Source organism: Aspergillus nidulans, chromosome II (assembly GCF_000011425.1).
Source record: "Aspergillus nidulans FGSC A4 chromosome II".
Classification (NCBI taxonomy): domain Eukaryota; kingdom Fungi; phylum Ascomycota; class Eurotiomycetes; order Eurotiales; family Aspergillaceae; genus Aspergillus; species Aspergillus nidulans.
The window spans coordinates 3,366,940-3,382,109 of record NC_066258.1 but is presented as its reverse complement, the minus strand read 5'-3'; the positions used below and the strand labels follow the sequence as shown (position 1 = coordinate 3,382,109).

At 51.5% G+C, this 15,170-nt stretch overlaps 2 protein-coding genes across 2 annotated transcripts, besides 1 other annotated feature; both read right to left on the bottom strand.

Annotated features, from left to right (window-relative positions):
* Window positions 1-15,170: part of a sequence feature (contig 1.61 483..865047(-1)) that runs on past both edges of the window.
* On the bottom strand, window positions 3,392-3,918 carry ANIA_11408 (uncharacterized protein; the record flags this gene model as incomplete). The annotated part of the gene is made up of 2 exons (XM_050611469.1): window positions 3,392-3,587; window positions 3,860-3,918. The coding sequence occupies 2 exons, from the start codon at window positions 3,916-3,918 to the stop codon at window positions 3,392-3,394; spliced, it is 255 nt and encodes an 84-aa protein (XP_050467497.1).
* ANIA_03668 (putative PHD finger domain protein) lies at window positions 11,649-14,391 on the bottom strand (the record flags this gene model as incomplete). The annotated part of the gene is made up of 5 exons (XM_656180.1): window positions 11,649-12,788; window positions 12,834-13,679; window positions 13,733-13,952; window positions 14,018-14,115; window positions 14,212-14,391. 5 exons carry the CDS (start codon window positions 14,389-14,391, stop codon window positions 11,649-11,651), a joined length of 2,484 nt encoding a protein of 827 aa, XP_661272.1.

Here is a 15,170-nt window from a genome sequence, read left to right as displayed (position 1 = left end):
AAGTTGAATGGAAAGGAGGGGAGGGAGCGGTGGTGTATGTTTGTGGAGGACGAGGAGGACGACGATGTTGATGGATCAAGGATGGAGAAGTGTCGTTGAGAGAGGTAAAGGAGAACGCGAGCAGGAGCAGCAATGAAGGTAATCAGAGCGGAGAGACAGGAGAAGACTGGAGCGGGCTAGTGGTGCCTTATGAAAACGCGGAGGAGGAAGGGTGTGCGATGTGTTCACGATTGTGTTGGATCGTGGTGGACGGTCGATGGAAGAGAGGTAAAGAGGTGGATATCTAGCTGCTTTAAGACTGCAGTGCAGACCTGCGGCGTTCGTCCTTCTGTGAGCAGCAACCAGGGACACGCTAATCTGGCTACAACGCTGCTCTAGTGAGAACCAACAGCTTGGGACCAATTCTGATGGTTGCGATGGCTGGCGTTGATGGTCTTTGTCCCAGTCCAGTTAGTCGTTATCAGACTGCTGGGAATAATGGGGAAAGCCTCTTTTCTTTTTTGTACCTCATCCTTTGGGAATTTATTTTCTCTCTTTTTTCACCTCTTTCATTTTTGTCCTGCCGTCCTTTTTGCTCCTTTTTTGTGATTGGGCCGTTGGGACGTTAACTGTCTGGACATCTTCCTAGATCGTGCCTCTACAATGAAGCTCAGTTTCACCAGCCGTTTCCCAGATTGACCCTGTCAGGGCTCTTCTTTGTACCAAATCTACTCAATATCGTTCAGACCGCAGCATCCACCTATGTTTCTAGAACTCTAGGGCGGACGAACCCCTCAGGCTGCCAAATCCGGCACTGCTGATGCCCCTAACCGTAACTTGTACTCCTTTCGGTCTTAATTTAGGTGGACGGCTCGCATGAGGTCAGGAAACAGGGTTGTCAATAAGTACCTAATAATAATATAATCCCCGGAGAGGCTGTGACAGCTTAATTTGGCGACATTCTGCCGCGGGGCGACTCTGGGTACTTGGGCCACTGGGCCAGTGACTCTGGCGCTGGCTCTGGCGCTGTGGGCCCTGTCCGCGCCAGGCCTGCTTGCGATATGATCAGGAGGCCCAGAAAGGGCCTGGCCATAACAGGCGCAGGACCTATCACGACTCTCAGACGAATTTCATCGACGCTAGTGGGGGTGGGGAGGGGATCAGAATCAATTTTGCATTAAACAGCCAGTATATCTCTTCTGTCCAAGAGACTAGAGCAGGATTAGGACTGGCCTGGGCAGACGAGTCCCTGAGTCGGGCGAGTGAGGACAAAAAACAGACGATCGGCCTCTGTTTTGGCCGTCAATTCTTGACTCCTGGCTCCTGAGTATGCATCAATATCTACCGTACCGAGCACCGCCGGAATACCTGGTACAGCCGGTCAGCGGTCTACTGAAGCAGTCTCCTGGGTCACCGGCAGGACTGACAGCCCGGCAGCGGGGCACCCCAGACTCCCGACGGCAGCAACCTTGGGCATTTTCAACCCGACCTGCATCCACGTCCACGTTCTTGCTTGAGCATCGTCCAGCTTGGGTCCATAGTGTTTCCACAAGATTTTCCACGAGAGAATCCACGAGAGAATCCACGAGAAATCCACGAGAAAATCCACGAGAAAATCCACGAGAGAATCCGCAAGACAATCCACAAGATGATCTTTGAAATGTGCCCAAAAGGTGTAGGCGGAGTGTTTCCCCGTTCGCGACTGCTCCTAGCCTCCAGGCCCTGTCACAGCGGAGAAAATTGTGGAATGTGAAAATCTGTGGAGCTCTGCGCGGATGGCGATCACCCTACCGTCCTAGCACAGACTACAGTTCTCCACCACAAACGCCCAGACCGGCTTGACTGGCTTGACTGGCTTGACTGGTTGAGATTCAGCACCTCGATCCTAGAATTGGAGATGGAGTTGCGATGATGTATTGGATTGATCGATAGAGTTTAATCCAGTCTACTGACTCGTACCTGCGACCGTGACAGCAGCCCATTATAGCCTACGGGCGAAATGCGGCCTACTCCCCATAAAAATTGGCTCGGGTGCAGACAGAGCTCATGTTTGATAGGAATCCAAACAGAAGAGTGCCCCTGGAATCATCGCAGTCATGAGGTTTCGCTAACGAGTACAGCAGCGGATTAACCGCTGGCTGGATCTGGACAGTCTGCGTGCCAGATATCGAAGCTGTTGTCTATGCAGTAGACAGAGTCGATCGATTACTAGTAGTACAACTAGCAGTCCGCCTAGCAGTACTCCGTAGTTGGGTATTTGGTAGTTGGGTATTTGGGTATTTGCAGTCGTAGTCCTTACTAATCGTATAAGTGTACTCAAGTAGTCACAAGTAGACTGGACGGCGGGAGGGCGAACAGCAAGTGCGGTTCCGCCCCACTCCCCAGACATCTCAATGGCGCCATGCTAATTTGCCATGTGTCTCTGGTTGGCTGTGAATTGGCCGGGGTTCCATTTTCCGGTCACGCTATCATCCGCACAGTGGCCTAGCACCAGCAGATCATCACTCAATCACCGATCCATCTATCACTCTTCCATAGTCCATATGCACCATCTCGGAAGACTACGCCTACCAGTACTTTTTAGTCATGGCTAGCAATGCAGGAGTGCAGGAGCGCAGCGAGTGCAGGCAGATTAGTCACCACCTGACAGACCGTCCTCTGTCCTTTCCTCTGCTTGAATTCTTTTTTTTCCTCTATCTTTTGGGTGTTGCTTGTCGCAGTATCTGTGCACACTATCTCCCGGAGATTGGGCCCGGGCTTCTCGGTCTGTCCTGCGGACTCCGAGCGGTCTAGGAAGGAGCGTGCGACGCCGCTGCCTGGAAGGCCAGACCCAGCTCCGCAATGGGAACTAATGGCAACGGGAATTAATGGGAATCACCGCGTAGAGTTTGCCTTGCCTCCCTGCCATGAGGCTCCGGGCTGTTCCCTGTACGTGCAGTCACTTGATGCCCGCATCGATACTTTGCTGCCTTATGCACTGCGGGCTTAGAGCTGTGGGGTGAGTAGCTCAGCTGGAGTTCATGTACAGATTCCATCACACTCGAATTCGAGCATTTTGACGCACCGTCGGGGTGCCGTCGGGGTGCCGTCGGGGTCCATCCTATACAAAATCCAGTTTATCTGAGGCGGAAACTACACATGGATTTCTCTACCGATTCAGCGACTCAGTGACTCGGTTCACGGCATTGGCCATGGCCGGCCTTGAACTCCGCCCCCAACGAAGCCGGGGGCGGGGAGGCTAAGGTCGTGGCCTGATCCAGCTTCTTGCTCGTCGCGTCGCTAGGTCATTTCACACTACCCAGGCCGTGGAGGACCCCGTGGAGGACCCCGACTGCCCGCATCCGAATACCTCGAATATTTAACTTTCGAGCTTTCTTTTTCTCCCAACACGAACTCGAGAATTGGCCGCATCCTATTCGTTTCTCGCGCCTGCATCCTCATCCACATCCTCAACCTGACCGCTGTGGCATTGACAGGCTGCATGACACTCGCCCAGTCTTGGCGGCAGGGATTGTCTTCTTGACTCTCGAGACCCACTAGAGGTACTTCTCTCACTGCCCAAGTGCCCAGTGCAAGCGCTTTTCTCGCTGCGGTCACCCTGGTCCAGCCTAACCGGTCACAGTATAGACGGCAATCTCGAGTCCCTTCCGCTTCTGATGCTTGTCAATCACGTGAGGATCACCTCGTACAATATGCGGAGTACAATATGCATATTGGGGCCGTCTTTCAGATCCGGGTTCGGCAGGTGCAGCTTCCCCATATCCAGTGCAGTCGTGAGGGTCCTCAGGTCTCCTCACTTTGAGCTGGCGCTCCTGGACTAGAATCTACGAACGTATACTGGCATTTCCATGACGTGGGCTGCACCCCTGTGTACACTTACTTCTCAGCCGCCTCGCCGTCCGCGGCGGTCTTTATTGGGCCCCGGTAGGATCTACGCATGTGGCGGCCGTACAAGGTTTTGCCGAGATATATAAAATAATAGAGCAAGGGGAGAGCGGTGCGATGACAGAAGGCTTGGTTGCGGTTGGACGATATCGAACTGTTCGCGGTCGATGATTGCGCCAACTTGTCACGCAAAACCCTTGAGTCCGTGTACTGTGTGCTACCCAAGCAGTCTTTGACTTGCTCAGCACATCATTTGCTCAGCCTCACTACGGTCAGTTCGCAGTCAGCTTCTGTAGCTTGTCCGTGGTCTGTGAGGTTGCAGATGGCGCAGACTGGTGGGGGCTTACAGGCCGTTGATGCGTGGCAGCAGGTGCCCGGTCATGATCTACGGTTCCGCGGCTGTCTCATCGAGCCGATGAGATGTGTCTTCAGGAGGTCACATCATTGGATGGCTTGCGCAGGAACCAACAAGTCAAGTAGCCCGACGGCCATTTCTTTGTTCTCATCCATCAACCGCACAAGCACGGCTCTGGAATGCCAATGGAAGGATTCTCTGTCCTTCTCTCCGTCTAATGATATGGGGCCAGAAGATGCATGAACTACATGTTACTACAGAACTCTATTCTCTTGGCCAATCATTCTAGTGTTATTACCGGGTTTGATGGTGCTGGGGTTCTCCGTCTTCAGACACCTCCCCTCACAACCCTAAACTCAACATCGCCACTAATCTCCTGCTTTCTAAGAGCCCAACATCCCGATTTTTTTTTACTAGTAGAGCTTCGTCACTTTCTCGCTGCTGCACATCTTCGACTCCATGGGTAGAAGTCAGAGTCACGCACATCGACCAGCCATGGCGTTCCTAGAACAGCTTGCAGCTGGGATCACGTTTGATGCGGTCGCTATGCACACCCATGGCAACCATGGACGTCAGCTTACAGACTTCTTCAAACCTTGGCCGTTGAACGACCAACCATGATCGACTCGACCTTCTAAAGCGTTCTAGAAAGATTTTAGACCGATCGATGGACACCTTACATATGCACCTCACCAGATCCGGTGTTGGATTGGCTCACGGTCCTCTTCAATCAGCCATACGGAGTCCGTGAACGGTCTGCTGACACACAAACAGCCAGGGCGTCGAGTCGTCAAGTCGTTGAGTCCCACATTTCTCAACCTCTCACGCGCCTGATTTTGAATCGAGTTGACTGTTTCACAAAGTCTCGTTACTGGAACAGGGCAGAATGTTTTAGGGCAAGAACACCTACGTCTCCTGGTATCTTTTGTTTCCCGATAGTCACTTTCGTAGTTAAGGGCTGCGCCCCGTTGCATCTCGAACAGCACGTTTTGGGCACTTGGGATTGCTTTATTTAGAAGCTATGAGACTGCGCCTGCGACTATTTTATACGCTCATCACGATCCAGATGACGTGAACGTCAGAGGTCGATTTCTGGACTCCTTGACTGGCTCGCAGGGATGGCACAACAGCCAGGGGCTATCCTGGCCCTGACTTGCTTCAAAGTGGTACGATTGGGATGCCAAGGCGTTCTAAATCTCTCCGAAATCTTGTTTTTGAGGTCGAAACTACAAGGAAGCGGTAACAGATGGCTGTCAAGTCAGGAGGTAACTCGGTCCTTGGGGCTATCACTCAACAAGGGCCGCTGGCCAGAAATGATTCTCAGCAGTGAAGCCGGCTTAGGCAACCGAAAGCATATCTCATCCGACCTGCAGTCAATGCTCAAGGTCTGTTGACTTGCAGAGTGCGTCCGTTAGAGAATCGTTACACGGTTCTTGCTCGTCTGCTAATCGTTTCTAACTGGCGCGAGAGCCTGTATATTCAAAACGTTCTTCCTATGACATAAGTTGCATTCGAATGTGGACACGGACCCTTCCCTAGTGGCCTACCTGATAGTTAGGCGTCTACGAGTTCGCAACAGAATGTCGGTGGGAGACCGAACTTGCTGCATGTTGCATGAAAAAAGCCTCTAGCTCATGAGCACCAACAACTATCTGACCCGACAGTGTGGTTGATCGACTCCAGCAGAGCTGTATCAGTCGAGCCAGCAGGCACCATTAAAGCATTTCAGCATGGATCAAAGCAGGTCGGGCTAGAGCAGCTGCGACGTCCACAACCAACACTTCTTCGGCCCTTACTCTATCTCATTGGTGCCGCTCGCGATCACTGGGCCAGTTGTCCTCACTCTCGCCCGTCTCCCTATCTCTGCATCCGCATAGTATCTTGATCACGTTAATTCCTTGTACCCTGTTATGCCTCCTATCAGACGCGTAACTAGCGTTCCCCTTAACGGCTCCCCGCCATTTCATGGGTCATTGAAGTTAAGCGCGGCACTCGCGGATCACGCCCACCAATACAGGGTCACTGCAGGATCTCGGGTTGGCTCGCAGGGTAGAGGCTAAACTTTGACTAGGGAAATAACTGTGATAATGACATCTCGAAAACATGATGATTTGCCGGGGCATTGTAAGTGCTTGCAGCCACTCCAAGAACAGGGTTTCAAGAGGAGCTCTTCCCAATGAATCAAAAGCAGGATTCACACAGGACTGAGACAGCGGTTTGTCTTCGGGGTCCTTAGGGATAATGTTCCCGATACTTTTGAAGATTAGTTTACACGCAGGGATTATGACCTGTCGATCTACAGCCGTGATGACAATCGAGATATCATGATCGAGGATCGTCTTCGGGAAAATTCCAACCGTAAGCCTATAGATGCCAACGGTTAACGGTTGACGGTCGACCATCCCCATTGACACGAACAGTACTATCGGATAGCCGGGCGGGAGGGAGTCTCCCATACGCCGGCATGTCAGCTTCCTCTTTGTTGAGGGTCAATATTTCCGCTGTTGGGCGTCGATCGCCACCCGTTGCCTATTAGACGCTGTTGTACGGACCGCCAAAGCTGAATGTAGAGAGCACATCAAGTCCCGGAAATACCCACGCACTGTCCGCCGGCTAATCACATAACCTACGCGCTGTGAAACCGATGCTATGAGAATAATAGCGCAGATACGACAACTCTAATTGGGCGGGATTCTTTATATTCCTTTTTCTGGGCAAGGCACCTGACATCTGCCCCAAAGCACAAACAGCGCCGGCCCATTTCTGAGATATTAGAGTTGGATAGGGTATGCGCCAGTTTGCCCCAAGTAAGCACCTTACTCTGCTCAGGACTCGGACGATATCAAGGAATTTTGGATTGCTTGCCGCTTTCAGGCTTACCCTGAATGTCCGCAAGTCCTCCAAACGTCTAGAGCAGCGCTGTTCGTTCTTTCATGTTTAAAATACACGCCTATGACCAGGCAAGTGACAGAACGTGGCCGCAACGGAATGTACTTTGAGATGCGGGCAATACCACTGGATGCCCCTCGACTAGGCACTTGGCAGTAGCACATACACACCAAAAGAAAGGAAAAATAAGAAGAAGAAGAGAAAGAAGAAGAAGAAGAAGAAGAAAAGTGAACTCAATCGCTCGGCCGTAATCGCCGGGCAATGAGAGGCCGCCAGTGGAGGCTTCGCCTCCACTGTTTCGAGTTGATCAACAAGTCAACAACATCACTATGCCTCAACAGTCTGGGATAAACAGTCTGGGAGGACAGGGTGAAGAGGCTAGCTTATGCGAGTCGATCCATCGACTCCATAGGATCACTAGGACCTCGACGGACTGTGCCACCTGCACGCACTGTGGGGTTGGATCGCAAGTTCGCAGATCACAACTAGCTCTGCGCCCTGGCTAGACTCTGCAGGAGTTGAGTTTCTATGACAGCTATGACGGGCGCACCCTAGCCGGCAAAGTTTCGGCCGATTATTGCGAGTGATTGGATCATTATTGGATCACTGTTGGTTTTCTCGCTTTAATGTTTGGCCCAAAAGCCTCCTTGACAGAGCCTGGCAGTGACGGGTGGCGGCGCTCGTTCCCTCAAGGGTGGTGAAGGCGATCGCTCTGCACCGATGATTTACACCACTGTCAGGCCCTCCCATCCTTCTTGCACAGGGAGTCGGGACCAACGGCGAGCCACCTGTCAAACCTGTCAGACATCAGGCTTACAGCTGGGAAGAGACGGGGGGTTACTTCTGTCACCATTGCCAATCCTGCCATTCCTTTTCCGGAGCTCAGTCTCAGCATCCAGACACTCTTGCGGGTCGCGCCCAGAAAATGAGGAAACAAGCCCATAGTACTTTTGATTGAGATCCTTTTGCAAAATGGGGGACTGCTGCGTCTGTTCGAATCTGCGATTGAGCCGGAGTTCAACTCCGGCGATTAGCCAAGCGCTCAATGTCAAGTTATACCCACCGTGGAATCCAAGCGCGCGCGGGAAGATCCAAATCTCGAATGCTTGATTCTGAGGAAGCTGCCTATCGGAACACGTTACAGAGAATTTGCTGGGCGAGAGATTCGCTTGGGGACTAGTCGATGATAGCACGGCCGGAAAATGACACCCGCCTCCCGCAAGCGGTTTCGTCCAGTCAGGGGCTCGAGGGCGACGCGCTGAGGCATCGGCGGATCGCAGCAAACTCGCCGACTAGTCTCTTAGCCGGGCCTCAAATGCGGTATAGCCTCGATTCTGGTTCGAGACAGTGTAGCCGACCAAAAGTTGACAGACCTGTATCCACTGTAGTGATGGTGATGGGGTGGACTGGCGTGTCTCCGCGGCCCAGTACTAGTACTCAAGACTGGCGAACGTACTTTGGACGGAGAGCCCTGAAAAAAAAAAAAAAAAAAAAAAAAAAAAAAAAAAAAAAAAAAAAAAAAAAAAGTTTGCTCCCATAGTGGTGTGGGCGATACTTGAAGCAGAGAATCTTGATTGATTCAGTCGTGAGTGCGGTGGCTCTGGATTAGGGTCGCGTGGGTGAAGACGCTGATTTATCCCCGTATTCATTTGCGTATACACTAACCATGACTGTAGAATATACGAGAAATGGAGTTGCTTTGCACAGCCACTGGCAGCTGTAAATGCATCGCATATCGCAGTCATTACTCCTTATGCATGTTGATGTTCCTTGTACATCTACAGAGTTCTCTGTGTTTTCGGCAGGTATATACATACGCGAATAGGTCGGTAAGAAGGCGAATAGTCTCCTTTGGCGAATCGCTATCAAAGTCAATCTATCTCGAAGAATCCTTTCTCTATTCAATCACCAGACTGCAAATATATGCTCTGGGTACCGCGTCGTAGCTCGTCTGGGCGAACATGCGGCCGTCTGCACAAGATATACTTGCACTGGCAGGTTTCACCTCAGAATACTCCTAGTTGCGGTACCTGCTGATATCATTAGTCTTTCGCCGCCAATTTCGATTACAGAGTACCGAGGTAAGCTGCCAGCAAATATTCAGCATCAAACGTTCAGAAGCAGGAGTGCATAGTAGAGTCATGCCTACAAGACCCATCAGTCACCAGAGGAGTAAGCTGGATAGTTTCAAGCTTGACCTGCAGTGTTGCTCTTCCGAGTTCGTGCCCTCCGCAATGCACACGCTCTACATGCGTGTACCTTGCGCGCAAGCATGATAATCCCTGCGGAAGACCATGCACCCTGCACGTTTGCTGCTTATCTGGGTTCCGGGCCCGGCTTTGGCCCTGGTTCTCCACGCGCTCGCGTTAAATCGGCTCCTTCCCGAGTGTCATCCAGTTCAACTTCCAGTTCGGATATCAATTATGGATATGGATCACTGCTGAAGCTACTGCACTTATCCGATACTAATACTACTAGGCCATCACCGGGGAACCTCGAGTGTGCTTCCCTATGTCGAATCCGACACAGCAGTCGGAGCATCGCGATTTAGCCCAGCTCAGCCTATTACGCAAAGCTATACCCCGTGCCCGGAAGCGAGAACGTACTGATGTTTGTTGTATGCATGCTGCCAAGAACAGAAATATGGTCTGAAATTCAGCTCTTTGGGTTTAGGACTTATCTGCACTTGCAGTAGTGTACGAGCAGTCATCGGCGTGGTCCTTACTGTTCGTCTGAAAGCGTACGTTTCAAGGTATTCTGAGGCGAAGAGAGGAGTGGGACGGCATGGGACGAATCTATGCAAGCTTGTCTTTTTGGAGTTACTGGAAATTTGAACAGACCTAAGGAGGTAACCAGATTCTGGCTAGTCGGCGTGTGTACAGGGATCATAGGGGGCTTTACTCCGCGAAGTTAGGGCTCGACTTATCCATACGGTGTACATGTCTTTACTTAAGTTTATCCATTCACGTACAGCGTGTTCTGTATACTTGTGGGATGATGGTAGACTAGATATAGCACGGCTACCAATACCTATACCTGCGTTTCCCCTATCGAGGAGTATAGGAGTACAATTCCTCATTAAGCACTGGGGCGAGCTGGACCGGTCATCAAGCTCACGACTCCCGTCAACCCTGCTGCACGCATCCGACTGCCTCTCGCTCGCACCCATCTAACCTATTTCCACCCCTCAAGTTAAATCAATGTCCCTTTGGGAAACAGAGCACTCACCCGATCTTAGTGACGGTGCCAGCTGCTTCGAATAGTACCCTGGGTTTGACTCTGCTGCATTTGTCCTTCGCAGACACGGGCAGTATCACTGCAGTCCAATTTGGAATCCCACTCGACCTGCCTTTTCCGTACTGCTACGTAGTCAAGACAAAAGTACGAACTATGGTTCGAGTCTTCAGTCAGTGCAGGTCCTGTTTATTTTCCCTTTTCTCTTAGACTAGCAGAGCGTATCCGCGCCAGCGTGGTGCCTGTGCACTGCATCTGCTCCCGCAGTAAAGCGCAGGACAGGAATTGTTTGCTGTACAATAACGTATAGGTAGAGGCTAGGTATGCAACTAGAGAATCAGCAGCCTGTGCTGACAACCGAGCGTGACAATGGGCATAGTCGGGCACTATGGTGTGGGTCCATAATGGGATTATAATCATCTTGTTCTTACCCTCGCAAATAGGATTCGTCCCTCTGCAAGGATACGCTGCACTTTGTGCATTAGTGCTGGGCTAGTGCATGTTTTCCTTCGAAGGCAGAAGGCACTCCAGCTCCAGCTCTAGTGCTTCGGTAGGTGGCAGAGTTACCAGAGGGGAGAAGAGACAGAATCAGGAAAGCACTTCCGTGATTGAATTAGATAAAGTACTGAATTCTCAGGTAAATTTTTTGTATGCAAAGACGAAACTCCAATTCCAAACTCATCTGATCTAACGCCAACCACTGCTTCTGCACCTGTCCCTGCACCTGTAGATCTGCTGTACCCGTTTGTGTATAGTAATGCGTGTATGTATGCATGCACCCGCTAGACCAGACCCTGTTAGTACATCCGAATTAACTGACAATTGCCGAGAAATAAGACGAAGTGAGAACAAGATGCGAGCATTATTTTGAACATGAACAAAAATGGGGCGATACAGAAGTTCACAGTAGACCCAGAAATAAGTAAATATCCCATCCTATCCTGTCTGTTTCGTGATCGACTTGACGTTCGAACAGAAGGTGTGAATGCAATTGAGAGAACAGCACGCCAAAGGTCTCGATGCAGCAGGAGGCTCTTGTGTCTCAAGTGCAGTCATTCAAAATGGCTTCGCGGGTGTCCCTACATTGCCTCCCGTCGACACGAACACTCAAAAAGCTTCACCGATTTGTCGCCGCTGATATTTCCGTAGACCGCTGAACGTTTGAGAGCACAGGTCTCAAACTAGCTGGGCGACAATTGGATCCACTTAGCTAGGGAATTTTTTGCGACTCACACCGACAACGTGATTAAGTAGTATGAATGGATGGAGTCGATTAATGAATAATGCTGTACATCTTGTAGATTCTCTATGGATGACTATCGTAACCTGGCTGCGAAGGCTCAGGCTTCGGAACCAATGGCGACGGTTCCAGAGGAGGGATGCGATTGATTGACGGCGACATGGCATGCTGTCCGTTAGGCTGCGACAGATGGCCGTGTAGACCCATAGCGTTCTCTCTCTGCCTCCGTTCCTCTTGCTCCGGCGTCATGCACTTCACGGGCGGTGGAATGGGCGCGTCTGGCGAGCTCCTTCCCATCAGCTTAGGGCTCGGTTCTAGTTTTTGTACCGGAGGCAAAATTGGTGCTCCTCCCATGCCTCCGGCAGTCCAGGGCCTTGGAGACTGTTTGGTAGGGCTTATGCCAGATAACAAATGATGAGAGTGCGGGGACGATGCCCGATTGGCGGTAGGTGTCGCTGCAAACGATCCGTTCCCGCTGTGGACTGACGAGAATGAAGCATGATGGCCGGTGCTGGGGCGAGGTGTCTGATGCTGTCCGTACGGCGTCCATGATGTGGGACCAGGGCCGGGGCCGTCGGACGAAGGCATTGGCGGGAATCCGGCCAGAGGACCGACATCACGGTTGCCTTGCGTGGGTGACATCGACGGTCTGTTCTGGATGGGAGATGGGAGGGTTGGGCTATGGATCGAATGGGCGGATGAAGGTCGTTGTGTGAGGGAAGGAGCGGGTGCGAGCGGGCCACGGCTATTCGGTGCAAAGTGTTGAATCGGAGGTAGTTGCGGCTGATCTTGAGACGAAACAAGTCCGTTCATGCCTTTCGAAGGGGAGAAAGGAGCGTGAGACGGGCTGAAAGAACTCGCATATGAAGACTGAGGTCGGCGTTCAGGAGATGTAGGAAACGGAGGCTGAGTAGGCTGAGGTAGGCAAGGCTGCTTCGAGGGCGACCCGTTAACCACCGCATCCTCGTTGGTAGGTTGGATGGCTTTCGTCTCTGGATGACCATCGGTGTTGGAAGAGGGCGAAGACCCAACCTTGAATTTGAGCGGCGGTAATTTCGGGAGTTTTGCTTCCTCCTCCCGACGTTTGCAATCCCGGCAGACGAAATGAAAGTCCTCTCGCTCCGCCTCCTCCTGCTTGATTCCAAGACATTTGCTGTGCTGCCAAACATTGCATTTCTCGCATGCAACACTATGGGAACCATCGTCCTGCGCAAGTTAGCATAGCCCGAAGTTTTGGAGTGTCAAACTTACAATATTCTCACCGTGAACGCCGCATCCAGAGCAGTCAAATATCCACTCGTCTTCCTGAGAAAGATCTTCCAGATTCTTCCGCTGCTTCTCTAATTCAGCCTTTAGCTGACGTTCGGAAATCCGGCTTTCCCCTCTCTCAAGTTTCTTTTGCTCCTCTTGAATCCTTTCCAGCTCGGCCTCATGCAGGATGCGTTTTCTCTCGCGCTCCTTGATCCGCTGCTCGCGAGTCATGATACGCGAACGCCGCTCATTCTCCATCTTCCTCAACCGTTCCTCCTCTTTACGAGCAGCCGCCAGCTCCTCCTCCCGCTTCCGCGCTGCCTCCATAGCTTCTCGTTCCTGCCGCTCCTTCTCACTCTTCTCGGCGAGACGGCTTGACCTCTTGGCACCAGCAAGGAGTTGAAGGTTGATGAGCTCCTTTTCGCGCTTGATCCTCTGACGCTCCTGGGCTGCTTGTTCCTGTTCAATAATCGGCATTACGTGCTCTTCGATCCTGTCTCTGAGTATCTTTTCATCTGCGTCCCTCGTGTTCCGTATCGAATCAAGGAACTGTTGGTAGTCCTCCAGCGTAATGGCAATGCATTCCCACTTCAACGCCGCGTAGGGGTTCTCAATGTCCACATTCACGTCAGTGTTCTCCTCTTCAGACTCCTCATCGTGGTCCCCTTCGGTGACTTTTCTCCTCTTCGATGCTCTCATGGCTCGTGCACTCTTTCTCGTCGTTTTCGACTTCGACTTAACCGGCTTCGGAGGGGGAATGGGAGGATCAGTCCGGCGGTAGAGCCTATTGTCATCTAGTATATAATAGTAACGGCCTTTTCGATCATATCCAATCTCCTCGATTCGCTAAGTCTGTCAGCCTGCGTCGCAAATGTAGCGGGCGGGTAATGGTTACTCACCCATTGTAACTGGTCGATCTCCCTTTGCTCCGGCATCTTATCACGGATCCGGTCGGGATTCCAAAATGTCCAGACAGTGAGCTGGTGAAGGACGCGAAGTTTCAAGAATACATCAAAGTCCAAGAACCGCTTTGGGACCTCGTCGTACCCGAAGGGATTGGGGATGTGTGGAGCTTTCGCATTGTACTGGCGTCTCGTATACTCGTCAAAGTTATCGAATCTGCGGTTATTAGATACAGTTATAAGCTTCCGCAGTCATATTGTGGAGCGGGGACATCTACATACCTGAGTCCGCGATGCGACGAAACCCATTTAAGCAGGCAGAGACCAATCTCCAAGAGCTTCTCCGAAGGTCCAGGCTTGAGACACTCGTTTTCCAGGTCCTACACAAAACAAGCATGAGGTCAGCACGCGAAGATCCACGAAACATTGGCCGTCGCGCCCAATCTCCGCGTCCTAGGGCTGGTGCAATCACGTACCTCAATTCCGAAATCCTCGTCAATTTTCATGAGTTTTCCAAAGATGGCGATATACTGCATGAGGTTCGCAAACTCCCAGCTGTTCCGAAGCTTCGTTAGCAGACCGGGCTCCTCGTGTGGCTGCTCTGTCTGCTCCGGGGGAGCATCCGCCTCGGAGCGGGTGCGCTTTCGCGATACCATGACGGCGGTTCGAGACCTAAAAAGGCGCCGCGGCGCAGGGGCGAAATTCGGACAACCTAAGCTTTTGGCAACGTCTATGCGAACGGACAGATTAGAGGTATGATATGAGAGAAAGGACGTGTAGAATTGTAGTCTGAATTTAAAAATCAGAAAATGGTTTACTCCAAAAAGTGGGCGTGTGCAGGCGAGGACGGATGAGCTCACAGAATCTCCGGGAGGCGCGTCGAGATCCGCCCGTCAGGTGACTTCCGATAAGGCTGAGAGTGCAGTATTGCAGTTGGGATGGTCATGCACGCAACCAGATGGGCTTACTTGGAAATGATGATGTCAGAATAAAGCTGTACAGATTCTTCTGTACCTTAAAAGTAGGTAAGGTAGGTATGAACCAATTGCGACTAAAGAGGCAGAGTCTCAGTCAACTAACGAAACACATAACTAGATCTTGGTATCTCGCATCACAGGTCTATTTCTCTCAGATCGAGGGCGGGAAAAGACCAGAGGATAAAGAAACATAACACAGCGCCATCCATATCGATAGTCCATGCTATAAAACAGCCACGTACCATGATGACCGAAAGAAAACGTGTGTAGATAAACAGGGAATAAGGGAACCCGAAGTTGGGAACAGAAACAGAAACAGGAAAGGCAACGACAAGAAAGCAAACCCTGGCCAACAAGAAACCAAACCCAGCCCAGTATGCTGATGAACACTATTGCCGTTGATCCCACACTCAAACAGATCGTCTCCTCCTGATGTTGGTAACTTCAGCCCTTTCCGT